General features: G+C 36.5%; 2 protein-coding genes across 2 annotated transcripts in view; one reads left to right on the top strand and one right to left on the bottom strand.

Moving 5' to 3' along the window:
* c1h22orf23 (chromosome 1 C22orf23 homolog) lies at positions 1 to 6853 on the top strand. The gene is made up of 7 exons (XM_028454236.1): positions 1 to 92; positions 1251 to 1341; positions 2709 to 2765; positions 2902 to 3036; positions 4504 to 4641; positions 4735 to 4835; positions 6403 to 6853. The coding sequence occupies exons 1-7, from the start codon at positions 90 to 92 to the stop codon at positions 6502 to 6504; spliced, it is 627 nt and encodes a 208-aa protein (XP_028310037.1). The 5' UTR covers positions 1 to 89; the 3' UTR covers positions 6505 to 6853.
* The window catches only part of micall1a (MICAL-like 1a), a 27533-nt gene continuing 15412 nt past the window's right edge, over positions 6466 to 18586 (bottom strand). Inside the window, 13 exon segments of the mRNA XM_028453850.1 lie at positions 6466 to 8836; positions 9952 to 9998; positions 10087 to 10201; positions 11472 to 11545; positions 11742 to 11832; positions 11924 to 12050; positions 12494 to 12625; positions 12696 to 13069; positions 15493 to 15902; positions 16057 to 16117; positions 16871 to 16988; positions 16990 to 17100; positions 17102 to 17456. Coding sequence (XP_028309651.1) covers positions 8706 to 8836; positions 9952 to 9998; positions 10087 to 10201; positions 11472 to 11545; positions 11742 to 11832; positions 11924 to 12050; positions 12494 to 12625; positions 12696 to 13069; positions 15493 to 15902; positions 16057 to 16117; positions 16871 to 16988; positions 16990 to 17100; positions 17102 to 17456 — 2146 coding nt within the window. The 3' untranslated portion in view covers positions 6466 to 8705.

An 18586-nucleotide genomic window follows, 5' to 3' on the forward strand; every position in this document is an offset into this window, starting at 1 on the left:
GTTACTTGGTAACCATAGCAACGGAGCGCTGGGTCCGCCTGATTAGCTTTCTGCGTGTTTTACGACTCCCTGAATGACGTAAAAGAAATATGGTAACTATGTCTTTACTTTATATGATTTTAAGAAATAGTTGTTTTTAATTTATCATCCTTAACTTTGTGTTGTATTATCGAAAGTCGTGTTTTACTATAGCCTTCCTTCTTTGGAGCTAAAACACACCCATATGCTTTATAATTTAATGAAAATATTTCTAATTTTAATTGTGTAATATGCCTACTAGTGGATCCATTTCACAGGAAAAAAGTTATTTAATTAGCACATAGCCAATTTGAATCTATGTATGGCCCTGAAGTAAAAAAAAAACACGTGATTTTAAGTCTTTATCTTCACTATATTGATCCATGGATCAATTAATCTGCATATTTCAAATGTAAAAATTTCTTAAAAATCTCACAATTGAACAACAACTCAAAAAACAAGATGGCAAGAAAAATTACAGGAAAAAAAATACTCAAAATGACTCCAAAAACACAAGCGGGAATGGTGTTTTTACAGTAACCACACGAAGAGTGAAAGTTTACTCTATTTATACAGACTGATGCTAAAATCAATTATTTGCCTTGGATCTTTATTTACAGTTTACATGATAAGCAGATTCATATCTGGACATGATGAACAAGCGAGTTTTTTTACTTTAGAATATTAATTCAATATCTTTGATTCTTATAGACACTGTTGAGTCATCCTAAAGACTTAATAACCACATGCACTTTTCAGATGGATTTGTCCTTGTTCTATAGAAAATTACCATAAAAACTCACAAATTAACAACAAAATTTCCAAAAATTAAAAGAAAAAATACACAAAATGACAATGAGAACACACAGAAATAATAACAAGACACACATAATGACTCAAAAAACACACAAGACATAAAAAAAGTCCAGAAATGACAGAAAAATACACAAATGATAGGATATAACTTAATTGTTTTCTTTGTTCATTGCAGGTAGAATGTGGGACAATGATTAAAACAAGGCAACATTTTAATAGAAAATATATTATTCTTTCAAATGTTAGTTATTTTTAAACAATACATTAATGAAGAAAAGGAACAACACAAAACTGAGATTATATAAGCATATTTACATATTTATCTGAACATAATGAACAAATCGTTCATACGGACACTGCTGAGTCATTCCAGAGACTGAATAATTAAGCTGGTAACCAACACGTGCACCTTTCAGATGGATTCATCCTCAGACTTTACCGCTGCCAGAGGACTGTGGAGCAACCCCAGTGTGGTTCAGAGCAAGGAGAGCCGGCAACTGCTGCAATGTGAGAAAACAAACATACAGTGTGTTCCAAAGGTCTGAGATCATTAACAGTTCCATACCCACTGATCCAGGAGTGTCACATGACCTTTGAAGACGTCAGCAGCGAAAAGAGACAATGTCAAACATACGGTTGTGGAAAAATTAGTGATTTTAGTTCAACTTAATTCAGCTTTTTGCAGAAATTGTTAATATCTGTGAAGTTCAAACTGTTTTAAAGAGAGTTGTTCGTGAACGTTTAGCCTTGGTCTGTTGAGTTTGACATAATTAATAGAAACAAGCTGGTTTATTTTTCACGTCAGACACAATAAAAGGAAATGTGTCTTTTTTTGGAAAATGAAAGTTGACACATTTTGGCTTTGAATTTTTTTTTTATTCACAATTAGTGTTTTATATACTGTAAAAAGAGAATTTTGACATTTTTTTGGTAATACAGTATCTACATTTTATGAATATTGTAGATCAGATATGGGTAACAGGTGACCCGAGGGCCCTTGGTCTGTTTGGCCCTCAAAGTAACACCAAAAACATACAGTGATACACAAAAATATACAACATTTATTCTAAAAACACACAAAACTGCAATAAAAATAACAGAAAAATGCACAAAACGACAAAAAATACACATATATAACAGAAAACAACACAAATTGATTCCAAAAGACCAAAAACAAAGAAAAAGTTTACAAAATGTACAAAACCACGTGACAGAACAACAAAAATACACAAAAAATGACCAAAGAACATGCAAAATAACTGATAAAAAACAACACAAATTAACTCAAAAGAGAGAAAAGCCATTCTCAACTGGTGGGTCAGGACCCAAAAGTGGGTCGCGGACCTGTACTGGGTGGGTCCGGGACAGGTGGTCAAAAATAAATATTTAATGTCTCTCATGTTGGACTTTTATTATTTTATTTTGAAAGACACTTTTCTTTTGACAGGGATGCTGTGAAATTCATGTTGCACAAGGAAAATATCTAGATTTGTTATTAAAAAAGATTATATATGCGTGTTTTCAACAGCTATTTTTGAAGAACTAAATTTGGTCGGTTGAATTCTAATGACTGTCGCGATTTAATGACTGTGGAAAAATGGGGGTCCCTATGTGAGACCAGTTGAGAACCCCTGCTGTAGGTAACCATAACAGAAACACACAGAATGACAAAAATATATGCAAAACAACAACAAACAACATAACAGTGACTATAGAAAAAAACCCAAATTATCTCAACAAAAAAAACAAACCTTTTGTTCTTTAATGTATTAATGCTCAGATTGCTGATTATTCTAAATGCTGACATGAATGTTGATTGGATGTGTTCTTGCAAAGGCTGTGAAATCAACACAATATTACATTTTTATTCCCAGTAATGAAGCAAGAATCACGACTCAGCAGCCAGCAGAGGAAACAGAAAGAAACAAAGCGTGAGTTCACATTTGAATACAGATATTATGCTTCAAATGAATTATTATTGATATTTTATTGCAATAGCCATAAGTTTGGAGTTGTTTTGTGATTCAGCAATAGTTTTTATGCATTGAACTCATATTTTGCCCACAGACGAAGCAGCTTCGCTTCCTCCAACGTACCAATCAGTCCAAAAAGCTCAGCCCTGTGCGTCTCGTAGGCGAAGTGCAGAATGTTGTCAGCGTGGAGGCAGCTACCAAAGAGATCAGTTTCGTCCTGCACCTACACGTATGTTTGTGTGCTCTAAAGTTTTCATTAGTTTTCCCAAATTAATTTGGAAAAAATACAATTCTTAATACAATGTACATAATATACAAGTATTTCAAGTGCCACAGAATGCAGTGACTGTACAAAAAATATATGAATTCATTTGTTGTTCTATTAAAAATACTAGTATAAGTTAGTTTTCAGTGAAACCGTCCCAAACTTTTGAGACTTTAGGTTGGTTCTTCTTCTGTTACGCAATTATTTTTCACAACTTAAATATTGAAGCAACACTGTGCCTGATTTCATCATGAATTTACAACATTAAACGACGCGTCAACGCAAATTTTTGTAGTTACTAATAATTTTTGCATTATTACCTCCAAGCACAAAGCACAGAGTGGAAAGTTATGTTTTACCCCGTGTTTATTTGTCTGTCTTAGAAGAAAATAGGAGCTGTGCCTGAGCCTGCTCCTTTAAGCACGGTGGCTTATGGGTAATGTAGTTGTGGTAGGGAAGTGCATTGTGTGTATGTCCCGCCCGGTGCTCATGCTGTACTTGGCGGAGGTCTGCGCTCTCTGAGTGCTCTAGTTGCATATTTTACACACATTGTGGTTTGGCGCAAATCTCGAGACAGTCTGTCTACAGACGCTTTCCAAAAAATTAGAATATCATGGAAAAGTTGTTTAATTTCCATAATTCCATTCAAAAAGTTAAACTTTCATAATTTATAAATTCAGGGATCACAATTTAAACATTTTCAAGTATTTATTTGTTTATTTTTACATAATTTGGGCTTCCAGCTCATAAAATCCACGAAAATAGGAATTAAAAAAAAAAAAAAAAAAAAACTTTTCAGTTTTTGCAGAAAACCCAAGCTGCTTGAGATCCAGTGTGAAATATCCAGTCAGTCATGATTTGTGGTGCAATGTTCTGTTCTGTTCCTCACACGTCTTCCTCCAAACCCTTGGACCTTGATTCCAGAATGAAAGACACTACTTTCATCAGAAAAGAGGACCATGGACCACTGGCCAACAGTCCAGTCCTTCTTCTCCTCTTTTTTTCTGCAAAAATGAAAAAGTAAATGGTGATTTCTTCACAGTATTCTAATTTTTTGAATTCCTGTTTTCGTGGGTTTTATGAGCTGGAAGCCCAAATTATGTAAAAATAAACAAATAAATACTTGAAAATGTTTAAATTGTGGGCCCTGAATCTATAAATTATGAAAGTTTAACTTTTTATATGGAATTATGGAAATGAAACAACTTTTCCGTGATATTCTAATTTTTTGTTTTTAATTCTATCCCCCCCCCGGAACAATCTCAAACTCCACCTATGATCGTTACATTTTTAAAACTGCACAACTTCAACTTGTGGGTTCTGCAACTAATATTCGTTTGATCAGAAAATGTTTTCTAATCTTTTTGAAACGTATTGACTTTACTCTAGTTTTCCCCGTCTGGGACTCATCTCTCTCCCACTTCCCATCAGGAGATCTGGAAAAAGAAAAGAGAAGGTTGCAGAGTATTCTGGCTACAGGGAAAGAAGAGTCCTCTGAGGATTCATCATCTGGAAAAGCAACAAAGAAAAAGTCTAGAGAGGCAGAAGAACTGGACCAATATGAAGAGGGTGAGGCAGAGAAACAGAAAAGTCATAGCCCTGTTTGATTTTTTTTTTTTTAAATAATCCTTGAAATTGATCCAAATCTTTTCTTCTCTGTAGCTTTGAATGAAATAGAAGAAAGAAGACAGTTCCTGGCAGATATGGCCTCTCTGGGTCAGGAAGGACCGTATATTGACATCATCAATACTGAGATATCACAGGTAAAACAAGCCACAATGGCTTTGAAAAGCCTTAATTAAAAAAAATTACATTAAGTTTGGACGTTGAAATAGCCAAATCCACTACTTGGCTACCTTAACGGGTTATTAAAGGGCGGAGTGGCTGACGCACCCACCGTGTACACCTTTCACTGTCAGGTTGAGATAAATCACGTACAACTTCTTGAGATACACTTATTTTCTCTTTATTTTATGCTTAATTGATTCCAAACCAATGTGTCCATTAAAACTATCAGTTCACATGTAAACCTCTGCTCTTCACACGGTGTATTATCAAACAGTGTTCGTAGTATTAAGGTATTAAGCAACAAACACTTGGCATCACATACAGTATATATAGTCTGTGACACGCTCAATTAAGACCCACACTTGTATACGCCCATAAAATGGCCATTACAGACGTATTTATTCCCCCTTTATCAGCAGGAAAACTGCATATTAACTCACATGTTAAGGTTTCATTTATTCAGACAACTGATCCTTAGGAAATCCACTTTGCATATTAACTCATTTATTTCCTAGTGAAATACACAAAACCGCACATAAAAAGTAAACTGTACGCTAAAGTGGGAGGATTCATTCTTTTTTTTTTATGTATTGTTTGACAAACAGCTTCTTGTGTTCATCTCTGTTCATATGCATGGACATTTTGCTACTTTTATTTATTTATTTATTTTATTTATCTTTACACGTGAAATGTCATTGGAGGGGCCGCTATAACATCTCCATAACATGTTTTCCTTAAAGGGAATCACACAATAAGTGAAGGTTTACTGGTTTTACTGAGTAACAAACCTTTACTTAGAGAAACTGGGGATAAAACCAATCTATTTCTTTTTTTTTGTGTCAAAGTCCCAAATTGTAACATATTTCAAATATAAAAATATGTGATATAGAAAATTACTCCAAAATCAACAAGAAAATGTCACAAATTGAAAGAAAAATACACAAAACAACAACATAGTTACCGTACATAAACACACAATGTTTAAACAAAAACACATAAAATGGCAAGAAAAAAAATTCCAGAAATGACTCCAAAAACCATGATAAGTGAAGATTTACTGGTTTTACTGAGTAATAAACCTTTACTTTGAGAGACTGGGGCAAAAACCTCCATTTCTTTTTTTTTTTTTTCACATGTCAAAGTCTCAAAATAGTAACATATTTAAAATATAAAAATGTGTCAGATAGAAAATTACTCTAAAATCAACAAGAAAATTTCACAACACACAACATAATTACAAATACACACAATGACTCAAAAACACACAAAATGGCAAAAAAAAAAAAAAAAAAAAAAAATCCAGAAATGACTCCAAAAACCACACAATAAGTGAAGGTTTACTTGCCCATTAGTAGATGCCGCTGAGGAAGACTGACAGTTGGCAGTCAAAACATGTCGGGAGGTCAAATTAAATTTCCTGAAAAAAAAAGTTGTCTGAATAAATGAAACCTGAACATATTATTAAAAAAAAAGATAAAATGAACTTACTGGAATCATAGACAGATAACCTGATATTTCAGCTCGTTGTTGATTCATCGACAGAAATTGCGAGAGCTGGAGCTGTTGGATAAAGACGGACGATCCAAGCAAAGAAAAGACACAGCAGCAGAGACGGATGAACAGGTTTTAATGTTGGATGCTTGAAACAATTCACATGGAAGTGAAATCAGAATGAGACGCAACAAGTTTAGGCCTCCATTAGATTGATTCCCTACAGCAAAAAAACAAAACAATGACCACTTTTTGACGTGTTGGAGTCAGTATGTCATACGATCCCACTGCTTTTTTTATTGGAGACCCAAACATTGAGTGATTGAAAGCTTTGTGCAGGTACTTGTTTTAACCTCCAGGAGCAGCAACAACAGACACAACAGACAGAGATGAATGGCCCCATTTATAACAGAAAACAGACAAAACAAGGAAAAAAAAACATGCATTTGAATAAAGGGAACTCGAACAATCTGTTTGTTCTTTATAAATGTAAGGCAAAGAAAGGCACCACAACTTCCACATAAAATATAAGTTAGTGATCACACATTTGGTTCAAATTTGAATTTTAAAGCTGCTGTAAACAATAATTTGTCTTCATCAGATAAATCCATAGCGTAGGTCTCATGGATCAATAAATCAAAGATCATTGGTTGAAAAAAGATGTATAAGATTGTCAAAAAGGACGTTCAAACTTAGATTTGATCTCCACTGATTGATCTAAACACTAGGGTGGTTCACAATATGAAGTAAAAGTTTTCCAAATTTTGCCAGATCTCATTTTTACATTCTCCCTATTTTTATTGCTCAACTGAAGAATGTGTAACTTTCACAGATATCTGTAACTTTAATGATATAAAAGTAAGTACGGGTCATTATTTATACTAAATAAGTGACAACATTAGAACAGTTTCTGAAAAAAACATTGTGAAAAAGTGTGCCTCCCCTAAATGTGCCGCAACTGATGAGTTTTGATAAAGACACTTACACGACAATTAGAAACAAGGCAAAAAACAATCTGACAAATGTTGGTGAAAATGTATTTTGTGAACCACCCTAATAATCATCTTAAAATAGGTTGGAAGTGACCAAAAATGGTGGAAAAGGTGGTGAAATGGTGTTTTAAAAACCACAAACATTAATTAAAAGTTGCCAATTACAGTGGCCAAAAAACGGAGAGGAAAACGAGTAAAAAAGGTTTCCAAGTGTCAATATTGGCTTAAAAGTGGCAGGAATGGGGGCAGGCGGTGGAATGTAATTTAAAAAGTAGGAACAATTAGTGTAAACTGGCAAATAATGGGCATGGCAAATTGTGAATGTGGTTAAATTGGAAAAAACAAGCATGAAATATTGTGAAAAGAGGTTAAAAAGACAATATTGGGTAAACATATGCGCCAGTAGGTGGGAAAAGTGGTGGAAAGTGCAGAAAATGTCAAACTTGTGAACAATGTATCAAAAAGGCATTGGAAGGAGCAAAAATATAGCAAGTTTGGTGTAGTTGCAGAAAAATGGTAAAAATAAGCAAAAATGGGTTCAATTTGTTAAAAAATATTCTTAGTTTCTCGAAGGCATCTGGCGACCCCCTCCCAGGGTCTACCCCAAATGGGGTCCTGACCCCAAGGTTGATATGGAGCCTATGGGACTCCATATCTCACAATTCAATGCGTGAAATTTTTCTGAAAATGTCAACAAACAGAGTGTTTACAGTGGAGTTAACCTTTTATATATTTATCTTTGATCTATTGATTTCTGCAGCCTAAACAATGTCCTTAATGTCTTAAAATGATCGTTTCCAGCAGCTTTAACGAGAACTGATAAAATCCATGTGACTTTTGATTCGAAAGCGATTTTGTCGCTCTGCAAACATCTCTCTATAACAGCCTGATGTTATCGAGCACTTTTTAAACGGTAACATTCACTCATAAATACTGATCCTTTAAACACCGTCACTGAGAAACTGGTCCGTAGCAGCACAAAGTTCTTCTTAGGTGATTATTTGCTGACTGAGCATTTCCACAGCACGTGTTGGCCTTTAAAAGAAACATTTTCATCAGGAAACTTGTTAAAAAAGTACCACAGGTTTAAACATCTGTAGGCCCGCCTGTCAGAGAGTCGAGGCTACATAAGGTCGGGATGTTAAAAATCAGGGTTGGAAGTAAAAAATAAAATCCTCATCAGTGTCGGACAAACGCTGCTGAATGGATGAGGAAGCAGGAAATGAAAAGTTCCAGTCACTTAATACAGTATTCCCACCGTCCCACAGAGAACTAGAAACAGTGAATTGTTGGAGTGCATGTGAGCAGGAACACGGTTATAAGTGCTGCCATCTTGACCTGATACGTTTCCTCGTCTTCTCCTCAGCTCTTTTCCTTCCGAGGACTCGGACTCTTTCCTGGATCTTTTTGGCTCAACCTCTTCAGCGCCTTCATGGGTTTAAACTTTCCTCCTTTTTTCTTCTGCTGCTCGTTTTCCGGTTCCTTATGGAAGTCTGATAGACGTAGATAAAAAGATTAAAACCACATTCATCACTTCATTCAAAGAGTTTTATCTATGTTTACCAGGGTTGGGGTCCATTATAATTGTAATTGCAAAATTAGTGATTAATAGAATAGAATACCGTTATTGTCACTAAACAACAAAATTAAGAGACAACTCTTGTGGTGCAAGACACAAAGAAAATAAAAAGAAATATAGATAAGTGTATTTACAAGAGGAACCACTAAGACGATAAATAAACAGTGAGAAAAACAAGGATAAATATATTGCACAATTAACTGAACACCACTTATGTGTTTAGTAATTACAATTATGATGTAATTACTAATTATAATAGTGATTGAAAAAACATGTTGCTGTTAATTGTGATTGAATTGTAATTTTGTTCAGATATTTGACTTTGTAATTGTCATATACAAATTGTTATTTACATTTTAATTAAAAAACTGAAGAACCATGTTATAGTTCTATGGGTTACAAAGAAATATCACGCTTACCTCTATTAAGGATCTTTTTACTATATATGTATTAAAAAAATGAAATCAAGGGGTATAGACACAAAAAAGGCTAACTAGCAAAATAATTAAAGTTTTTACTGCTGATTTTAAATGTTTTTACTGCTAATTTTAATGTTCTTATTGATTTTTAAACCAATAAATGTTTTCTGTTGCACTTTTTAATCACATAAAGTACATTGAATTGCCTTTTGTATGAAATGCACTATACTGTACAAATACATTTGCCTTGCCTAAAAAATATGAAAACCTATTTTTTCATAAATTAGGAAGACTAACAAGGTAACCAAGATTTAAAAAAAACAATTTATATGAAAGTTTAGTGTATTTCACAGCTGATTTAAGACACGGGTCAAAAACAAGATGCTAACAGAAAGCTAACACAAGGATTATTTATTAAAGGCTCAGTAATTGTGGTTAATTGTAACTGAACTGGAGTTATTTAGAACAATTATAATTGACTTTCAGGATTTAAAATAATCATTTTAGTTGGAAAAATGGCAGTCAGTGTAATCGTAATTTAGTCATTGAACAATGCGGAATTGTAATTCAAAAATGTAATTGACCCCAACCCTGATGTTAACACCGTTACCTTTTTTCTTCAGCATTTCCTCCATTACTTTGTCCTCCTCTTCTCCCCTGTAAAAGGAAAGATGAAAACACTGAGTGGCTGCCAGCCGTCCTCAGAGGAGTGCGCACCGTGCATTCAGACAGTGTGGATCATTACCTCTGCCTGTCCTGGTCCATGGTGTTGACTATCTGGTTACGCTGTTCAATAATAGTGACCAGTTCAGCCATCAGCTGCTGCTCACGACTCTTATCCTCATCAGACCAGTCTTTCTCTGGTTCACACAAAACAAAGGGAGATGAAGGATGATAGATTAGAAAACATTAAACAATTTCTACAGCTACAAAGTCACTATGTCTAAATGAGCTTCTTCACACACAAAAAAAAACATTCATGATGCAATTTTTTTGGCACTCAATTAACAAAGTTTTCCACAATTGGTACAGTAATTACGTGCATTAAAAAAACAACAAAGAAACAACATAATCAGGGATAAACCCAAACAAAAGAAAACTGACAATAACAACACTAGCAATAATAGTAATACTGTAGTAGGAATAATCATAGCAACAATAGTGTTAAACAAATAGTCAGAAAACCACTTTTTCTGCTTAAAACAATGTATTTTGGTATGAAATAATAATGTTGATAAATTATTGTCCCACTTTGACATTTTTTCCAAGTTTTTATTGCATATTTTGTTGTAAATGTCAGAGTGAACGCCCTCTATGGGTTGAAACCCGGCTATAAAAATTAAATGTTGCTATTCGCTGCGTGGTTATTACATCACGAACTAGCACTGTTGGCCCCGCCCCTTCTATTAAAACTGTCACCTGTCGCTGCCATCTGTGGCGAGTAATTGTATTGAGTGGGGAGTTAGCATAGCACAGATTGTTCTTTGGAGGTTTTATAGTATGGATGGGCGTGTCTTAACTGCTCCAGGAGCCCCGCCCACACTCAAGAAGTTTTTTTTTTTAATTTCCAACCTGGACGCACATCAGTGAAAACCTCAGAGTTTAGTTAACGTTAATACTCAAAACATAATGAAATGTTTTTGTTAATTTATATATTGCCACTCTAAATTTAATTGATGAAATTTGTCTCGTAAATATGAAATAGTATAATATTAATATTATTATGTACATGTCATATACATTCATGTGTTTGTATGTATATGTGAATGTATAAAGTGTATGTATAAAATTGGTGCAGAATATGTATTGAATGTATATATTACGTCAGTACAAGGACTAGAATCTGATGGACATGTGGATGTTGATGTTATGCAAGTCTAGGTAGGCCTACAAATGCTTGCTTTTGTTTATATATATTATATATATATGCATTTGCTCAAATGTTATTTTGTTCTTTGTGTAATAGCTTGGAAGTAGGGGCAGGACTAGATAAGCGTTAAGCTTCATTCTGACCCTTCTCAAACATTGCTGGGGCTCTTTTAAGTGTGGAACCATTGCTTTATATTGTTTTATGTTTGAGATAAATAAATAAATAAATAAATAAATAAATAAAAAAAGATGGCCGGACACCTGGTTTGTTGAGAAGACACCTCAGCTCATATTCCACGTCAGCCTGCCTCTCCTCCAGGTTCTGCTGCTTTGCCCTGAAGGCAAGAATGTATAAAAGACTATGTGTGAGGATCAATAAACGTCTGTTTTTCTCCTCTTAATGTACAATTAAAACCAAAGACATGCATAAAGTAGAAGAAGGCATTATTGAGTTTGTATATTCAGTGTAGGTCCTTCCAAAAAGTCTGAAAAACTAAAACAAAAACAAAACTCTTGAAGTCTGAAACGTACGTGTAAACCAGCTCAGCTTCTCGTCGGACTAGAAGGTGTTTGTCATGAATCAAAGTGAACCAGTCCACCAGCAGATGCTCTTCATCTTCATCTAAACACACAGCAGAGGCAGAGAAGCAGATAATCATCATCAGTTTGCTCCTCAAAGCACATTCATTTCTGTTTTGACCATGTGAAGATACCATTGGGGTTTTCTCTGAGCTTCTTCTCCAGCTCCACTCCTCTGTGCTCCAGTTCATCCAGCTGCTTCTCCAGTTGGCTCATCTCCCCGTGAATGTCCTCAACGGGGATGAACTGATCCGACTGCACCTAAACACATGTTTAAAGTTCTACTTTACTTTTGGAACACAAGTAAATACGATTTTACTAATCCATTAGATTGATAAATCGATTTATATTCCTACGATCCAACTACAACGATCAGTGCTCGGCTAGTTGGCCTTCCTGATGACACATATCAATCTAGTATTGTGACTTTATATGGATGTGTTTTAAAAGCGCTTTAAATATGATTAATATGATTGGTCGACATGCAGCGATATGCCCGAAAAGTTCAACAATCCCAACTCTAGTGTCGGCCGCGCTGGAGGCATCGGACGCACGTCAAAAGCTTGAAATCTCAAGCGGGACCTCTCAACGCTCCTAGAAGAGTGTCAACCATATATTGTATTGTGTATGTAAACCTGACGCTTTTGACGCTTTCGACTCGTTTGGTGTGAATGTGCTACAAAGCTTCGAGACATTTGTTGTACCTTGCGTTTGATGAGCGGGAAGCCATGACCAGGCGCTGGAGGTCTCGCAGGTCGAGGACCTTTTGTTGATCTCGTAGATTTGGCAGGAGAAGGAGACCCTTTCCTGTTGAAGGGATTCTCCTTACAAGTACGCTACAAAGAAAGAGTGACATTGAAAGAAGGAACGCACATGGCTGGCGCAGTCAACACATCTTTTCCATACCTTGTTGTGAGCCTGGGCGGCTCCTGCGGCCAAAGGGCTGGGTGTCGTGTTGGGCCGTGGTGGGGCCCCTGGCCCTTTGGTCCCAGGGTTGCGGCTGGTCTGTGGAGTGGCTGGAGCTGAGCTGGTGTTAGACGGCGCAGGAAACGGATTCGGGGAGGAGTGAGGGATGTGCTCGTTGGAGAAGGAAGTCGGGGACGCTGCGGAATCGCACGGTGAACAGATCGAAGGCTCCGAGACACTTTTGGTGAAGGCCTGTTCCTGCTGGCCGCCACCCAGACACACGTGAGAGGAGCTGAGGTCTGAGCCCGATGACAAACTGTCAGTGCTGAGAGCTGGAGAGGGAGAGCAAGAGGAGGGCTGAGAGGGAGAAAGAGCTGCAGGAGGAACCGACGAACCAGTAAACAAGAAAAAAAGCAGGAATCAAAGCATTTGGGACACAGAGTAAAGAAAGGAAGTAGAAAGGTTATTCACTAGGATCTTGACTTATATTTGTTTTTTTTAAAAAAATCTATGATAAATAAGCAGCACAAACAACTTTAAAGAATTTGCATTAGAACGGTTTAGTTGTTATGCTGCAAAGTCCATGAAACAAACTGTAGCAAAGCTGAAGTCAGCATCACATGGAACATTTTTCAATCCAAGTTAAAGGCACTTTTTTCTCTGCAGTGTTTCCCAAACTTTATTACCCCATGTACTCCTTGGCCTTTACTTCTTATCACAAGTATGCCTTAGCTCACGTTATACATCATTTATTTTTCTCTGCTGGCTCGTCTAAAACTCCCTTCCTGTTTATTGTCCAACATTAACCTTGAATTTAGGCCTTTTTATTCATTTATTTCTGATGTTTTTCTCATTTTAGAAGTTGAACTTCACCTTTTGATGTATTTTAAGAGTTGTGCCACAAATTGTTATTGATGGATGATAAAAAAAAGTCTGTGTCCATGTAAAAAAAAAAATCGATGTTAAAAAAAAAAACTGTGTAACCCCTGAGAGGTGTTTCAAGTACCCCTAGGGGTACACGTATCCCAGTTTGGGAACCACTGCATATGACTGAGAGGGAGATTTTTAATCATATTATTGTTGATTCAATGTTTTTACTGCTGATTTGAATGTTCTTATTGATTTTTTAAACTTCTAAATGCTTTCTATTGCACTTTTTATTCATGTAAAGCACACTGAATTGCCTTTTGTGTGAAATGCGCTTGACAAATACATTTTCCTTGCCTTAACAAACAGGAACATTTAGTGTTGAAGCCATAATGTGATGGTTCCTCACGTTCACTTCCTTGTATTGTGAAGCAGACTTCACTAACCAAAGATTATTCACCTCATAGTAGAAAAGTTTGTTTTAGTCATCTGAAAATGTTTAAGTAAAGGACTACAGATGAAAAATAGCATTCTGGATAAATCTGGTACATTTTCTGCATGGACATTAATGTACATTGTCCCTGTTAAATAAACCAATAAAATAATAATAATCAAGCTTTAGATAGATATCTACAGTTTTTCAAAAACAAAACAAACTTTTCAACTAAAAAGGGTAATGCCCAGAAGCATTATTAATAAAAAAGTAAAAAAAAATCTATTTCTCAGAAACTCCCTTCCTTGGTGTGCGTAGTTTAAAAAGTGAGGACACACTTTTGCTTTTTCCACCTTTGACTTATTTACTATGGAGAAAGAAAGAGAAGTAAAACCTGTTGAACAAGCCTTTGGACGAGAAGTCAGAGTTCAGTGTTGAGTATGATTCTGTGCATTAGAAACACGTTCATAGATAACATACTGTCTCCTGTTTATCAGTTAGTGATTTAGAGCACTGTGAGGTGGTCACCAGATGCTTTCAAGAAACTAGAAATATTTTCTAACAATTTGATTGAGCCGTATCTTACTACTTATTTTCATCACTTTTTCTTGCCATATTTCTGCTCTTTTTTAATGCATTTTTGCTACATTACTGCCACTTCTCCATAAAATTTCCAGGCCTTTTTTTGCACATTTTGGGTACTTATAAACCCTTTCCACCACTTTTCCACCTAATGCTGAATATGTTGATCCATTATTGTCACTTTTAACCTCTTTTCACCATAATTCATGCTTATTTTTGCCAATTTAACTACATTCACAAATTGTCATGCTCATTATTTACCAGTTTAAAATAATTGTTCCAATATTGACACTTTGAACATTTTTTACCACAAAGTGATAAAAAGGGGTTCACAGTGTCAATATTGGCTTAAAAGTGGGAGGGGCAAATAATGGGCATGACAAGTCATGAATGTGGTTATATTGGCAAAAATATTGTTCATAATTATAATTATATGACATATATTATATTATCAAACAACGTGTGCAAAAATGGAGTGACAAAGATGTGAGAAAGACTGGTACTCTTAATTTGAAGAAAAGCTCAGGGGGGGTCCATGAGACGGAAAACATTGGTAAACTTGGCCTACGGGACTCCCACATCCCACAATGCAATGCACAAACCTGTCTGACAATGTAAGTAACCGGAGTGTCAACAGTGATCAAAACAAACTTTCGAGCGACAATATCACGTTTTACATTGGTTTTTTTTTCCCGAGCAAATAATCTTTGATTTATTAAACTATGAGGCCTAAAAATTAGGGATTTATCTGATTAAACAATTTAATCTCCAGAAACTTTATTCAAAAAGTGTGAAATAAAGTTGTTTTAAAATGAAACTAATGGTGAATTATGTTGAAATGTAATTACTACAGTATTTATTAGGGGCTTGTTATTATTAGTCATGTTATTGGTGTGGTTTTAGGGCGTTGTGTACCTGTTGGTGGCTGTGGGACACGAGGTGCAGGGCGCTTCTTCCGCCTGCTGCTTCCAGAACTGACAGAGCGAGAGGAACTTCCTGTTGTTGGAGGGGTTTCTGCCCCCGCCGGGTCGGTTGCCTGAGTGATGCTGTACCACGGGTGATTGGCTACCACAGTGGTAGATGGCGCTCCACCTTCACCGCCCTCTTCCTCATTATCGTCATTCACCTCATCATCGTCCTCGAACGGGTTAGCGGGATGAGGAGGCGTGCTGGGTCTGACGTCCTCCCCTTTGTTGAGAGAGGACAGAGAGCCTGTGTTTGGAGTGTGGCCTGTCCAGCAGGGGGAAGGGGAGGGGCTTTTCTTCTTCTTGGGTTCTGATTGGACCAGTGCAAGCCAAGGTGGGTCTTTGGGTTTGTGGGAGCCACTGAACAGTGAAGACACAGATAATGATGGAGGGACCACATTTAAACAAAGCTCACCACAAATCACGCGCAGACACGATACCAAGAGAGACAGAACAGTTATGGTGGTATGATGTGACATGAAGACAATGAACAGGAAACACACAGTCAACTCACCTGGAGGGCGACTGCGATCTTTCCCGAGGTTTGGGAGCAGTGGGAGGCTTCAGATGGTTACCTGTAGATTACAGATGGTTTTTAAGAAACAGATCCATCGATTAACAAAGATTCTGATTCTGCATCGATTCAGCGTAGAGACTAGGGATAGAGGTGTGCATTGCCATGAATCTGACAATACCATTCACAATGTGTGCATCACAATACAATATAACCTGATTTATACCAATACTAAACAATACGATATACATCGTATAGTGTTAAACGACAGACATGTGCTGTATAAATATGTATGATACAGTACAAATATATCGTCATTAGGTCTGGGCGATATGGAACAAAATGTATATCTCAATATTTTTTTCTCAAAACGACGATGTACCAATATTACATTTTAATATTTTAAAAAGTATAAAGTCTCAGCAGAAAGATCATTAAAATTAGATAATTAAATTTGCTGATGTAAACAGCTGCACAATATGTAACAGTCTTTTTTCTCCTCTAAGGGACAGCACGTGTGAGTGAGTTCTGTAGTGCGGCTTGTTTAGGGGAGGGTCTGGGTTAGGAGTGGACACACTCAGTAATTCATCTAACTGTGCTTTTTATGATGTTCTCAGAAGTAGCGGAAACAGTGACTCCTAAAACAAGTATTTTAATAAAAAATAAGCCATAAAATAAAAATATATTGTTATAGGCGGTATTGTCATTTTCTAGAAAACTCGATGTATCTTGACTCTCGATATATTGCCCAGACCGACAATTAAGAATCACATTATAATAAAGTTACTTACTCTTTCATTTGATTTATACTTACCAGCTTTAAGGCCGTCTGATCCTCGGGGGAGTCTGACCCGAGGTGCAGGTTTAGGGGGAGGGGCGGGCTCAGAAACCCGTCTCGGAGTGGGCACAGGCCGCCCAGCCCCCTCCAAATGAACGATGGGGGGGAGTAGAGACTGGGTCACTGTTTGTTGTTCTAATGTCTGCAGTGTGTGTATCCTCGTGTTCTCCTTCCTCATCTTCATCACTCTCATCAAAAGGATTGGGGAGGAGAATCTGATCGTGGCGTTTCCTCCGCCCCTCCCCCGTCATCCCCATCCTTTGGTTTTTCAGAAGTGTCGCCTGTGTCGATTACAGCAGGAGCGACTCCAATAGAGTCACTTCCTGGCATGATGTCATGTTTTTGGCACACAGATGTCGTCTCTTCCTGTTCCTCTTTGGGCGCCACAGCGGAATCAGCTGTGCTGCGACCAACGCCGGCGGCTGACCCTGTGCTCAGATCTGGTTGGCCGTTCTGATTGGATGAGGCGTGCCTGGAGAGGGTGATGTGTACAAACCAAAGTGCCGGAGTCGCTCCCTGACTGTATGATCCAGGAAGCAAAGTGCTGCGACACTCGATGCACCTGAGATAACACAAAGTAGACAGACAGGATTATGTCAAAGATCTCACCACAGCTTTAGCTACGCTAAGCTATGTCCAGTGAATAGGATTAAAATCAGGAAAAGGTTTCAAAGGAAACACTTTGTAAATAATATTTCTTTCTACAATATATACTGTATATATAAACTAGAGAAAAACAATAGTTATCAGTCCAATGTCATAATGTCAGAAAATTGCAAATAATTTTCCGTTTATCCATAATAACATATGAATTAATTCATTTTTAATTTATTAATCAGCAGTCTTCGATATAAACAACAGAACAAGCAACACTCAGCTGAAAGGGTGTAGGTTAAAGCAAAAGCTTGTACACACCTACACCAGCACAGCAAAAAAAACAAGGCTCTCTAGATAATATCACCAAAAAATGATTATGAAACTAATCACTATTTTTACAATACACATTCAATATATAGTCTACACAGTGTGCCAAAGATTTGATCATTTATATCTATAGTTTATACACACACATCAAACAGATCTTCATATACGTGCACACTTACAAACATATATATATATACACATATAAAATATTAACATTTTACAGTAAATATTAATATACAACGGGGGGGATGAAAGACCCCCCCAATCACCCAATAAACACTTGTATTACCCTCAGAGGGACAACGAGAAGGATTTATTAAGGTGAAAAAAGTTACTTAGTTCTGCTTTAAATAATACAAAATATAGTGGCAATAATTACATTCATTATATACTCTATCATAATATATATATTTTTATTATGTTGATCAAGTAAGTATTAATAATAATAAAAATAATGGCTTGGATTTATGTAGCACTTTTTTTCCAAGAGACTCAAAGGCTTGCCGTTTGGTGCCTCTGACCACCACGCACACTTCATACCCATTCATACGAGGCAATGTGGGTAAAGTGCCTTGCCCAAGGACACAATGACAATGACTTGAATAGAGTGGGAGTCGAACCTCCAGCCCTTTGGTTTCTGGATGACCCATTCTACCACTGAGCCACGGTCACCCCCTCAATATATTGTTATATCATTATATACATATTATATATTATTGCTGTCCATTGTTGCTCTGCCTTCTTATGCTTATCAACGATATATGATTT

This window comes from Gouania willdenowi, chromosome 1 (genome assembly GCF_900634775.1).
Source record: "Gouania willdenowi chromosome 1, fGouWil2.1, whole genome shotgun sequence".
Lineage (NCBI taxonomy): Eukaryota > Metazoa > Chordata > Actinopteri > Blenniiformes > Gobiesocidae > Gouania > Gouania willdenowi.